This window comes from Chrysemys picta, chromosome 9 (genome assembly GCF_011386835.1).
Source record: "Chrysemys picta bellii isolate R12L10 chromosome 9, ASM1138683v2, whole genome shotgun sequence".
Taxonomy (NCBI): Eukaryota; Metazoa; Chordata; order Testudines; family Emydidae; genus Chrysemys; species Chrysemys picta.
The window spans coordinates 88,043,345-88,057,219 of NC_088799.1; the positions used below are offsets into that span (position 1 = coordinate 88,043,345).

General features: G+C 44.5%; 1 protein-coding gene across 3 annotated transcripts in view; it reads right to left on the reverse strand.

Moving 5' to 3' along the window:
* Positions 1-13,620, reverse strand: part of GAB3 (GRB2 associated binding protein 3) — a 109,323-nt gene extending 95,703 nt beyond the window's left edge. For 2 of the 3 annotated variants that reach the window (XM_008170064.4, XM_065557299.1), the window contains exon 1: positions 13,409-13,620. In XM_008170064.4, coding sequence (XP_008168286.2) covers positions 13,409-13,480 — 72 coding nt within the window. In that variant the 5' untranslated portion in view covers positions 13,481-13,620. The remainder of the gene's footprint in view (positions 1-13,408) is intronic. The other variant, XM_065557300.1, reaches the window with a different exon arrangement.
* Positions 13,621-13,875: the final 255 nt, after the last annotated feature.

Consider the following 13,875-nt stretch of genomic DNA (forward strand, 5'->3'; position numbering starts at 1 on the left):
CATGGCCAATCATGCAGCCTGCTGCAGGCCACCTGTACCGATGAGGCTGCCTGGAGATTAGCTCTAAGGAACCATTCATAGTGAAGTGGTCCATTAACACCAGTCCCAGTCTTTTTAATCTCTTTTCACCTGGAAGCAGTGCCATACCCCAATCATTTTTGTTGCCCTTCTCTGTACTTTTTCCAATTCTAATGTGTCTTTTTTGAGATGGGGGAACCAGAACTGCATGCGGTATTCAAAGCGTGGGTGTACCATGGATTTACATAGTGGCATTATAATATTTTGTGTCTAAACGATCCCTTTCCCAATGGTTCCTAACACTCTTAGCTTTTTGGACTGCTATTGCACATAGTACTCAGAGAACATCTGCTCAATCTACTCAGATACTGAGTCCAAGAACTCTGTCTTGAGTGGTAACAGCTAATTTGGACCCCATCTTTCTGTATGTATAGTTGGGATTATGTTTTCCAATATGCACTACTTTGCATTTATCAACATTGAATCTCATCTGCCATTTTCTTGCCCAGCCACCCAGTTTTGTAACATCTCTTTGTAACTCTTTGCAGTCTACTTTGGACTTAACTATCGTCACTAATTTTGTATCATCTGCAAACTTTGCCACCTCACTGTTTAACTCTTTTTCCGGATCATTTTATAAACAGCACTAGTCCCAGTATAGACCTTTGAGGGGCCCTGAGAAAACTGACCATTTATTCCTACCCTTTGTTTCCTATTTTTTAACCATCGATCTATGACAGCACCTTCCTTCTTATCCCATAACTGCTCACTTTGCTTAAGAGCCTTTGGTGAGGAACCTGGTCAAAGGCTTTCTGAAAATCCAAAGACACTATATCCACTGGATCACTCTTGTCCGCACGTTTGTTGACACCCTCAAAGAATTCTAGCAGATTGGTGAGGCGTGATTTCCCTTTTACAAAAGCCATGTTGACTCTTTCCCAAAACATATCGGGTTCAACCATGTGACTGATAATTCTGTTCTCTACAATATTTTCAACCAATTTGCTTGGTACTGATGTTAGGCCATGTCTACACTATCACTTATGTCAGCAAAATTTAGGTCGCTCAGGGGTGTGAAAAACGCACCCTCCTGTAGGGTGACCAGACGTCCTGATTTTATCGGGACTGTCCCGATATTTGCTTGTTTGTCCCGCGTCCCGACCAATGTGCGGTCGGGACACTGGACAAACAAGCAATTTTGCCCTCCCGGAAGGGCTCTTGCCCCCCCCCTCCGACTCCACCCCCTCCATCCCCCATTGGCTCCCTCCCCAAATCCCCGCCCTGGCCCCGCCTCTTCCCCATACATGTGGCACTCCTCCTCCCTCCCAGGCTTGCTGCTGTAATGGCGGGGCAAGCCTGGAGGGTGGTGGTGGTGGCCGGCTTCCAGTTCCTGGAGCTGGTGAGTAGGGACACTGGGCGGGCAAGGGGGCTGCTCCCCCAAGAGGTAGACGGGGGGCTCCGGACCCCGGCAGTGGCAGGGGAGAGCGGCTCGGGGCCGCACGAGTGGCCATGTAAAGTTTATCGGCTTGGACGGAGCCCGGCCGGCTCCCCGCCCCGCGCCAGCATGTCGCGCCGGCCACCACAGGCCAGGTAAGGAGCCGAGTCGCCCTCTCCCCCCTCGTTCTGGCTCCTCAACTGAGCCCTCCCCCCCCCCGTCACCCTCCTGGAGGAGCAGCCCCCTTGCCAGCCCCCCTTGCCAGCCCGGTGCCCGTACTCACAAGCCGCAGGAACTGGAAGCCGGCCACCACCCTCTCCCTCCAGGCTTGTGCCGGCATTCCATCCAGCAGCAAGCCTGGGAGGGAGGAGGAATGCCGCTCAGCTGAGGAGCCGGGGGAGGGGGGACTCAGTTCCTTACCTGGCCTGCGGCGGCCAGCGAGACATGCAGCTGCGGGGCGGGGCCGTTACCCCCTACAGGGCAGGGCGAGGAGCCGGCAGTGGTCCCTCCCCCCAGCCGATAAACTTTATGTGCCCACTCGCGCGGCCCTGAGCCGCTCTCCCCCACCGCTGCCGGGGTCCGGAGCCCCGCGCCTCTCGCTCCAGCGGCTCCTTCCCCGTGGGGCGGTGGGACATGCCGCATGTGCCCTGGGGGGGGGGGGGGGGGGACGACAGCGGCCATGGCACGGCCAGCACCTGCAAAACAGCTTTTTTTTTTGCTCCGCCCCCCCCCCCGCACGTCCCGATATCCCCCCTTCTCCCTCCCCTGCATCCCGATATTTCCCGTCAGTGATCTGGTCACCCTACCCTCCTAAGCGACATAAATTTCTCCGGCATAAGTGACAATGTGCACAGCGCTATGTCAGTGGGAGAGCTTCTCCACCGACATAGCTACTGCCGCTCATTGGGAGGTCGTTTAATTATGTCAACAGGAGAGCTCTTTCCCGTCAGCATAGAGCAGCTACATGAGAGATCTTACAGTGGCTTAGCTGCACCGGTACAGCTCTGGGCTGGGGGTGTGGGAGGGGGCTCGGGGCTAGAGCAGGAGATTGGGGCTCGGGCGCGGGCTGACCTCCAGTGGCTCCTGGTCAGTGGCGCAGCGGGGCTAAGGCAGGCTCCATGCCTGTCTTGGCTCTGCGCTGTGCCCCAGAAGCGACCAGCAGCAGGTCCGGCTCCTAGGAGGGGGTGCCAGGAGGCTCTGCAGGCGGCTCTCACCCACAGGCACTGCCTTCCCCAGCTCCCATTGGCTGCGGTTCCCGGCCAATAGGAGTGCAGAGCCAGTGCTCTGAGTGGGGTCAGCGCGCGGAGCCCTGTGGTCCCCTCAAGTAGGAGCCGGCACTGCTGGTCACTTCCGGGGCGCAGAGTGGTGCCAGGACCCGCAGCACTGCCGACTGGACTTTTAACAGCCCGATCGGCAGTGCTGACCGGAGCCACGAGGGTCCCTTTTCGACCGGGCGTTATGGTCAAAAACCGGACACCTGGCAACCCTAGGGTGAATCCCATCTGGTCTTAGTGATTTCTTATTTAATTTACCAACCTGTGCTAAAACTGCCTCTATTGACATCTCAATCTGGGACAGTTCCTCAGATTTGTCACCAGAAAAGATTACCATTCAGGTGTGGGGATCTCCCTCACATCCTCTGCAGTGAAGACTGATGCAAAGAATTAATTTAGCTTCTCCCCAAGGGACATTTATATCGTGAGTGCTCCTTTTATCACCTTCATTGTCCAGTGATCCCAATGATTAGCAGGAAACTTGCCAAACAATGTACTTAATAACTAACAGCAAAAAATAATAATAATAATAATTAAAAAAATGGTGTCTTTTACTAGTTGCTCTTCAAATTCTTTTTTGGCCTGACTAATTATACTTTTACTTGCTTGCCAGAATTTATGCTCCTTTCTATTTTTCTCAGTAGGATTTGACTTCCAATTTTTAACAGCTCATTGGTAGCCAGCCCTGAAGCCATGGAACCAATGTGGCTGGTGGGTGCTGAGAACCCCCTATTTTTTTTTCCGTGAGTGCTTTAGCCCCAGAGCCCCAACCCACAGAGTTGGCACCTATTCCCCCATTGTAAGTTAAATGCTACTATGTTGGGTTTCTTTGGTATTTCCTCCTCTACAAGGATGTTAAATTTAATTACATTATGGTTGCTGTTACCGAGTGGTTCAACTATATTCACCTCTTGGACCAGATTCTGTGCTCTACTTAGTATTAAATCAAGAATTGTCTCTCCCTTTGTGGGTTCTAGGATTATCTGCCCCAAGAATCAGTCATTAATGGAGTCTAGAAATTTTATCTCTGCATCCCATCCCAAGGTGACGTGTTCCCAGTCAATATGGGGATAGTTGAAATCCCCCATTATTCTTAGCTTTTCTGTTTTTTTAGACTCTTTAATCTCCCTGAGCATTTCACAATCACTGTTGTCACCATCCAGGTCGGGTGGTCAGTACTATATTCCTGCTGCTATACTCTTATTATTCAAGCATGGAATTTCTCTCCACAGAGATTCTATTATACTGTTTGATTAATTTAAGATCCTTACTATATTGATTCTATGCTTTTTACCACTCTCCCACCTGCACAACTTATAGTTATTCCTATGTTTTGTACCCTGGTATTACAGTGTCCCGTTGCATCTGAAGAAGTGAGGTTCTTACCCACGAAAGCTTATGCTCCCAGTACTTCTGTTAGTCTCAAAGGTGCCACAGGACCCTCTGTTGCTTTTTACAGATTCAGACTAACAAGGCTACCCTTCTGATACTAGTGTCCCATTGATTATCATCATTTCACCAAGTATCTAGCAAAGTTACAAATTTAAGCTCCCACATCTTTTGAAGGTATTTTGCAGGTTTCCTTTGAGGATGAGGACTGAGAGGTCAGATATACAGTGATTGTTTTGTGAAAAGTGTTTGCCTATTAACCTGCAGAGGTTTACCTTGAACTTTACCTTGAATGGTCCGTTAGAATATATGTTAACTACATATGCTAAACAATCTTTTCCACCTTATATTTAGCTGTAATACTCTGAGTATCTTTCCCACACCTGAAAAAGAGATTTGTGTAGCTCGAAAGCACAAAGAGAAGTATTTTGCTGGATTCCTAGAAGACAGACAATAGCAGAGTAACAAAAATTAAAATCTAAAGTGATAAGTTTTGAATTCTTTAACAAGGAAGTGAACTTGCATTCACAGACGGAACATCAACATTATTCTTCTGAATGTTACCTGTGAACTGCAAATTCTGCAGGAAGGGAGCCCCAGAAGGGGCCTAAACTGCAGTTTTTCCTCAGCAAACTAGACATTCTGTTGCACATTCCGGTAAATTTAAGAATGCAGGTTTTTAGTGAATTAAAGCATCAGTAAATCAGCTGTTTCTCATGCTATTTGATATTGAATTGAATTTTACATTGCTTCTATATTTTCAGTTTTCACGGTGCTTTAGTATTTGCCATGAAAATGCAGAACTGTGCTGTACAAGTTGTTGGGAGGGAAGCTGGAGGTAGTTGTGACAGTCCAGGGCAGCTGGGGCTGTTGACAACCAGATTGTTATTGGTAAGGGATGAATCTTTCCCCCGCCCCGCCCCTCCCCATTTTGGGAAGGGCAATGATTACTTTAAATGCTAAGTGAGAGGGGGTTCTTGAATCCCTTATTTCAGCAATCTATGATAGCAGTTAATTGCCCCCTCCAGTATCTGCCAATACATCCAGTAACAATGGTTAAGTATATTAGCTTGATGTGCCTGCTAAAATGACCAGCAGGGAATAACTAACAATGTTGACATTACCATTTGCCTTCACAATTCAACAGCCTGTTGACACAAATGAATGGGGCAGCTCACACCTATAAGAGCTATTGTTTCAGCTCTGTCTCTTTGCAGACGCAGGAAGATAACACTGCTCAGTCAGCCTTCAAAATGGTGAAGAGAGCATTTCTCCAGCATCAAGGCTAGATTTATTTTTAACTAATAGCTCCGGAGCACAAATAAACACCCTTTAAAAAAAAATTGACTGCAGAAGTAAGTTATATTCAGAGCCCTGCCTAACTCCTTATATTGTACAGCAGGGCCCTTACCTTTGAGGCTGCAGGATCTTCTTAACTATATTTCAACCTGACCCCACTTTCAATGGGAACTTTACAACACTTTACCCTCTGCACCTTTAATGTCTAAATGTTACACACTGCTGCCAGCGGTCATGATTTCATTGCAACTCTCATGATACTTGTTTTTCTTAAAGCTTCAGCTCAGAGTCATGTGACTGTGAGAATCTCCGATCTAATTAAAAAAAGAATAAGTTTCTAGCCCTCATGATCATCATTGTGGAGAGAAGCTTAAAAACATGGACCCCACAGGTGCAAAAGCCAGAAGGCTTATAAAAAAAAATGTTAATTCTTGTTAAAAGAATCTCATTACTTTTTTGGGATCTAACTCGTGACTTTTGAATGCTTGGGGTTGGTAATACTGTAACTTACATCACCCTTAACAATACCTCTCCACCCATGTTACATTTTAATTTTCTCTTGATATACATTTGGAAAGCCAGTTGTGTCCAGGTGCAAGCTGGGTGAAACAGAAAACCAACCAAGGCAGAGATTTTAAAATATAATAAAACAAAAAGTTGAATTAAAGCATTTTATTCACTAGTCAAATAAGATAGAGCAAGTTTACATCATCTGCCTGGATGCAATGTTTTGACATGCAAATTTCATTTCTAATTTAGCATGTGTGGGCTTTTTTTCCTGTATGATCATATTACTAATTCACTTCCAACACAGATGAAAATTCTCTCTTCCAAAAAGTGTTTATAAGTGTAAATTTGCTACATAATCTCCCTTCCTCCTTAAAACAAAAAATCATAAAACACAGTAGTATACAACAGATTATAAAAGTGACAGATGCTCTGAGATGACCAATACAAATATTGCTCTATTGTAATGTTTTAAATAATAATAATGGGTAGAAGTAACATTGTTAGGTGCCTTGCAATTTTCATAGGCTATAACAAAGAGTCTACCACAGGGCCACTACTTTAACAGCTTTTTCTTCTAATGTATGTCTGATTTCATCATTAGATTAATTACCAATAAGTCAACATTTCCTTCTCCACTTTATAGTTTGTGGAACGCTGCCTTTCCCCCCCCCCCCTCTATACATATACACACACACATATATACATAGACGTATAAAGTCCTTATTTTCAAATATAAAGACTTGATAACTTCTGTGTTGCTGTTTTGAAAAGAAACCAATAGCTGAACATTCCAGGGCACTGAAAATATGTAGTCAAAGATTAAACAAGGACTTCAGAGCTATTACAGCTCCACCCAAATTAATAGTCTGACGGAAATTTTGATATTCAGGGTGCCAAGAACAGCAGTGGTTATTTTTTACAAATTTGTTTCTTAGAATTCATCGCCATGTCAGAAGCGTAAGCATTGTATCAAACCACCAAAACATGGTTAAAATAAGATAAAATGATCTAACACTCACCAAATTATGAACATTTAATACTAGAGAAGGAAACTGCCCTAAAATAACTTCACAGTTATTTGCTCAGAGACGTCAACTAATGCTTTACAACAGAGGAGAACATGGTCCTTGCTCAAAAGTAACTTCCACTGCAACCAGTCTTCACTGGTACCTTATTTTTTTGCATACTTCTCAGAAACTAGTAGCCTGAGCAGAACACCAGCCAGTCAGATGTTAGATTAGATTTTATATCAATAGATAGAATAGACTACATAGCTGAAGAACACACAGTTTATAGCAAGGAGACAGGCTGTATGACCTCCACATAAGGACATAGGGTTCTTCTGTTGTCAACAGGAGTTAACCTTTCATAAAGTGGTTGTGTCCAATCAGGTGTCTCACTGTGGCAAGTGCAGTTTGTTAACTTCACCAGAGCATAAAGGGTAGGGGGACCAGGGCAAAAATGGGAAGATTCTGCAGGAAATAAGTTGGCTTAGAGAGAAACTTAAGTTGAGGGTTCTCTTCTGTTATTTTTCAAGAGCTAACAGAAAAGTCAAACCTTACTAATGGGGTTAATTTGGCCTGTACCTAGAATGTGCAGACTTTGTTTGGAGCAGGGAGGAAGTGTCTCCTGCTGATAGCAACTCAACTCCTAGGGAATCAGACAACCTTCTGGATGATATTTTACATCCCAGCAGCCTCCAGAATTTTTGTGAGATTTTTGTTTCCATTGCTTGAACAAATTTTTCCCATAATTAAATTTTTCTTGGTTTCTTCGTAGCTGCTAGCAGCTTCCTGTATGTTCTACTGACAAATACCAGAACTTCAGCAAAAAATGGAGAAGTTGTTCAGAGGAAACAGTTAGCCATTTTCGTATCTTTTTAAAGCCTAGCATTCAGCATCAAACCATATATGTGGATCATGAAGCTTCAGATATCTGGAACTGATGTTGTTTACCACAACCTAGCCTAGCCACGTAGCTAAACCATCAAAAATCTAAAGCAAGCTTCAATTCATGACATTTCTAACACAGAAACTCCAAGAAGGGTTATGGTGAGAAATGCACGTCAATCTCTACTTACCTGGGATTCATTTTAGCCTTTATTTTCAAGCTCTGGATAAAGAATCTTGATTGTTGGTAGTGTTTGAAATATCCACTCACCCAAGTCAAGTGGGACCATGGGCCTGGTGAGGAAGGGGACCTACCCCATCAATTTCTACAGTATTGAAGGTTAAAAATTGAAGGTCAGATGTTCATCTGCTGGTAATCTGTGCAATACTGACTTCAATGGAGCTACTACCCTGATTTACACCAGCTAAGAACCTGGCCTTAGAGTTTATAGTTTGTATATAATTTTTATGATTTATTTTGGGGGGGGGAGGGGGACGACACCAAAAAGCATCTATAGGGCTGGCCTTCTGACCAGAGTGCTAGTCCTGCAGTTCACTCGCACAGCTCCAGATCCTCCTCTTTTCTGCCTTTCTTGGCTAGTAGTAAATCTGGTCAATTTCACGCCCTGACTGACAATACCTCCTCTCCCTTCTAGGCCATGAAACAATTTTGTTATTTTTATCAACGATGAGAAATTGGTGGTTGTTCCCAGCTACATCTACAATACTAAGGATCCCAAAAAGCTCCCTATTGTTCAGGGCTCATATTGTGTAACTGATTGTAGGTGGAACATCCCTGCCTGCTCTTCCTTTCTGAACGCTCACTGCCTTATCTACAAGTAGCTAGAGTCAGCTTTGGCTGGAAAGATGCACGCTTAGGCCTTGTCTACACTGCCACTTTACAGCGCTGAAACCTTCTCGCTTGGGTTGTGAAAAGACCCCCCCCCCCCCCCCCCCCCCCCGAGCGATGCAAGTTTCAGCGCTGTAACATGGCAGTGTAGACAGTGCTCCCAGCGCTAGGAGCCGTGCTCCCAGCGCTGGTAGCTTCTCCCCTCGTGCAGGTGGGTTTTTTACAGCCCTGGGAGAGCTCTCTCCCAGCGCTGGTGCTGCGACTACACAGCCACGTTAAAGCCCAGCCGCAGCAGCACTTTAACGGTGGTAGTGAAGACATATCCACAGTTTAGTCTACAATAAGTGCTCTCTCCTGTGAGATGTTAATACAGGGATGGCCAGCCTGAGAAAGAGCCGGAATAATTTACCAATGTACATTGCCAAAGAGCCACAGTAATACATCAGCAGCTCCCGCCCTCCAGCACCTCCTGCCCGCTGGCAGCCCCACCAGTCAGCGCCTCCCGCTTGCCACAATCAGCTCTTTTGCATGCACAGGAGGCTCGGGGAGGGGAGGGGGGAGGAGTGAGGGCATGGCAGGCTTGGGGCAAGGGGCAGGGGCCTTGGGGGAAGGGATGGAGTGGGGGCAGGGCCTGGGGCAGAGCAGGGGGTTGAGCAGTGAGCACCACCCGGCACATTGGAAAGTTAGCAGCTGTAGCTCCAGCCCCCGCGTCAGTGCCTATGCAGGGAGCTGCATATTAAGCTCTGAAGAGCCTCATGCGGCTCCGGAGCAACAGGTTGGCCACCCCTGTGTTAAAAGCTTAACCAAATTTGCTGACTTAGTGGGGTTTATTAAGTGCTAATAGCGAAGATAAAAGCGCCCCAACAAGAGACCTAAATATCCATGGCCCATTCTCCGAACAAGCCCAGATAATCCCGTTTCATCCAGTATGGAACCCCTGGGCCCATTGAAGTCAATGACAAAAATCCTATTGACTTCAGTGGGGTCAAGATTTCACCCAAAGTGCTGAAATATCAAAATTTAACATATGGAGTCTGATAGTTTCCTAGAATAAGAATTCTAAATATGGTCCCTACGGTGTAACCACTGCTTCCACACCCAGCGTCTTCCCAACCCTGCACCAGCACCTTACAGAACCTTCCCCCAAAACCGACATAGATTAAACCAAGGAGAAAAACCCACAATGGAACACAGTGGGGAAATGAGAACTCAGCAGTTTGCAGGTCACATTTATGGGACAAAGAGCTGCAGCAAACACCAAATAATCTCCAGGGAGATTCCTTGCACAGTTGAGCCTTTAGATAGGCTGATGAAAGATGAATGTTTCACGATAAGAGAGCGGTACAATACTGTATAGGATATTAGAATACTGTTAAAATATTTCCTTATAAAAAAAAAAAAGTGTCCTGTGTTTCTAATGAAGTCTCTGCATTTAGCATTAGCCTCTGTTTTTACAGAAAGTTACATGTTGGTAATTAATCTCAAGTTCATTTCCTGCACATGTAAGACAGCACCCTTTGTTAGGGAATGATAAGACACTTCTAAGAATAGTAATACTAAGAGTGTCAGCTTTGTGAGACATTACAGGAAAAATACAGACTCCAACACCTGTTTTTCAGTTTTCACGGGCTTCAACATAATTTTATCCTTATTTACTGCCAAATTCGGACTTTGTTTATGCTCACAAAACCTAACTGAGTTCATGGGGTACAAGCGTGAGGCCATGTCTACACTTTATGGGTGATACAGCGGCCCTGCTACAGTGCTGTAGCTATGTCGCTGTAGCTCCCATATTGTAGACACTTCCTACAGCAACTGAAAGGGGTTTTCTGTCATTGTAGGAACACCATCTCCCTGAGTGATGGTAGCTAGGTCTAGCTGTGTCTACATGGGGTTAGGTCGGCATAGCTACAGCACTCAGGGGTGTGAAATTTATACCTTTGAACGCCGTAGATACTTTGACCAAACTTTTAAGTACAGACCAGGCCTCAGCGAAGGCAGGCTTTCACCTTTAGGTCCTTATCCTGCAAAGACATACATGTATGCTTAATTTTACACACTGTAAGTAGTCCCAGTGACTTCAGTGGGACTACTCACAATGCGTAACATTAAGCACCTGTAAGTCTTTGCAGTGTCAGCACACTAATGCGTAAGTTTGAAACTGAGGGTCTATTCCCTTTCCCTCAATATACCTTTGCTCCTTATCCCATTGAAATCACTGAGAATTTCCCAATGGCTGCAATGGGTACAGGATTAGGAACCATTTGTGTGTATAACAGGGAGAGTACCTGACCCTATGTGGGCCTCGGCCTGTACTCAGATCAGTATAAACTGGGAGCAACGCCAAAGAAGTCAGCTGAGTTACTCTAGTGTAAAACTGGTGCAAATGAGCGGCATATCAGACCCATGTGTTTACAATTTGCACACAATTTTTAAAATCTGTGAAAGCTTCAGTATCAGAGTATACATTCTGACAACTGGGCACAAAGAGTGGTGCAAATCTTTGGGATTAGTGTATGGTTTCTATCCACAATCACAGCCTACAGCATTCTGCAGTAAATGGTTTATACCCCTCTACCCCGATATAATGCTGTCCTCGGGAGCCAAAAAAATCTTACTGTGTTATAGGTGAAACCGCGTAATATTGAACTTGCTTTGATCAGCCAGAGTGTGCAGCTCCGCCCCCCCAAAGCGCCGCTTTACCATGTTATATCCGAATTCACGTTATATCGGGGTAGAGGTGTACTTATACCTACAGACGTTAATTTAAATTAGTCGTTCTTTTAGCAGGTTTTTTTTTTGTCTTTATATCAGAAAATTGTGGTGATGAAACCATAACAGAAAAAAAAATTCTTCTAAAGTGCTTTGAGATCTATGGCTGAAAAATGCCATAACTAGATATTATTATTATTACCAAAAATTACTTTATCACTCAGATTACACCACCCACACTCTAAGGGGCGGGGGGAATAAAAGAAAGGATGTTAATCTTTGCTGTATTTAGAGCAGATTTGCTTCTGCTTTACTGTGAACAAGGCGGTAGTTTATCCCATTGACCAGAAAACAAACATTAATCAAGAGAAATCTAGCTAATCTAATTGCTCAGGTTTGAGGAATAATGTAGACTCAATTCCACTGGGGTTTGTAATGCAAAATCTAGGGGCAGCTTTTGCAGACTGCAGCTAGTTTTGTGAGCTGATCAGTGCCCCTGCTGCGACTATTATCTTGACTGTATAATGGGGGCTTTCAACTCCCAGCTTTGTCACATTCTGTTTTCTCTTCCTTGCCTTTTTACGAATATTGAGTCATCAAAAATAGTTTCACTGACAGAGTTTCTAATCCTACCAGCTGGATGAATCAGTGGTTTATACACTGCTGCAAAACAGTCTTAGTATGCTATTTATTAAAGAAAATACTACCAAAAAAATAGATTTCCCTATTTATATGCTGTTCTCTCAAGACAGATTTCATGGGTTATTTTAGTTAGAAAATGTTAACTGAACAAAGCAAATTTAAATGCACTACCCTGGTTTGAGAGGAGAAACTGATGCTTTGAATAAGTTTGACGTCAATTTTATCATCAGTAAATTACTCCTTTTCTAAAAGCAAACAAAAAGTCCATTGCAAAAGAGCTGTGATTTTATTCTTCAGAAGACAGAGTGATTCCCCATATTACTAGGAAAAAAGCTAGCATCAGCAATCCAGAAAAAAAAATGCTGATAAACCCACGCAAATATGACAAATGATGTAAGCCATGTAAATGGCTACAAAATTATGATAGAAACATATGGTGGCATCCTTCTAGTCTAGGGAAGTGCTCTAGGGCAAGATAGATGTAAAGTGCATTACTTAAGTGAACAACACAAGGTTCCAAAAGACTGAACAATAACACGCCTGGATAAGGATTTTTCATAAACGTGCATGCAAAATGGCCCAAGATGGGTTTAAGTTTAGTGCTGTTACAAGCAATTTTTTTTTTTAAAAAGGTCATTTACTTCTGCCTGGAATGCCTTCCTTTGCAGCCCTGCAGTGATACAGTTTCCTATGTTTGTACACACACCCTTTTTTTTTTTTGCAGAAAAACAGGCAGACAGATAGAAAATGAAACAAGGGGGCCCCGTTGCTCAGAATGCCATTGCTGCTCTCCAGGCTTGGAAATCCTGGTTTGTTTTGTTCAGTCCATTTTACCTTTTGCCCATTTGGAACTTTACAGCAAGGCATCTCCTCGCACTTCTTTATGACAGGCAAAAAGTGTAGCTGAGTAAATGCAACTGGAATGTTAATTTGGTAAACAAAAATATCACAGGCATTGGCATTATCAAGTGTCATTGCCATTACATTCGCGTTTTAGCAAAACATGCCACCCTAATTCAAGCAAGGAGTTAAAAACCTTGGGACAGTAGGTTCTTCTTAGCTTCTGAACAAGATACCCCTGAGTGACTGTTACAAAACTGTTATAGTTATGGCAACATTAACTGAAATTGAGATGTGGTTTAAACCTAAGCTCTGTTGCATAACATACCATTTAAGTATTCTGACCTTGTGAGCCTCAAAGGTTCCTTTTAAAAGGCACAAAAATATTACTGAAAATTAAATTGCTTAATAAGTGCATCGACTTTTCTCTTATTGTTTTGGTCCCGACAAAAGCTTATATCCCCGACACATTTCAAAGCAAGAGTTAGACACGGAGCAGATGCAAAAATGCTCCTGGATGGAACAATATCAGGAGAGTCGCTTTACTTACATATCTCTTCAGTTTCTTCTCGGGGGGTGATTTAATGAGCCATCCAGTGCAAACAACGTCCCCCGAGCTCATCTTCCCCCCCTCTCAAAGAGAAGAGACACGGAATCCAGTGTGTGTGTATTGTTCCTTCCCAGCCAATTTGAAACTAGCAGCAATCGGCTTCCTTCAGCTGTGTTTCCAATGCTGCTACAGCGCAAGGAGGAAGTCACAACATTGATCACGGACACAGGCAGCTCTCCCCCCCCCTCCCACGGAAAACACAATGCAACACACAGAGCACGTGACGGGGCCGAGAGGACAGGGATAAACAAAAACAAGCGTGTGCAAAATACCCACACCCACTCTGATACTGACACGCCGCCGGTTATTCTAGCAGCTCCGGCGGGCAGAGCGAGCTCTCCCACGCCCCACGCCCACACTCTGGTGCAATAGTGTCCCTGCTGTTTAATCACCCCGGAGCAGGCGGC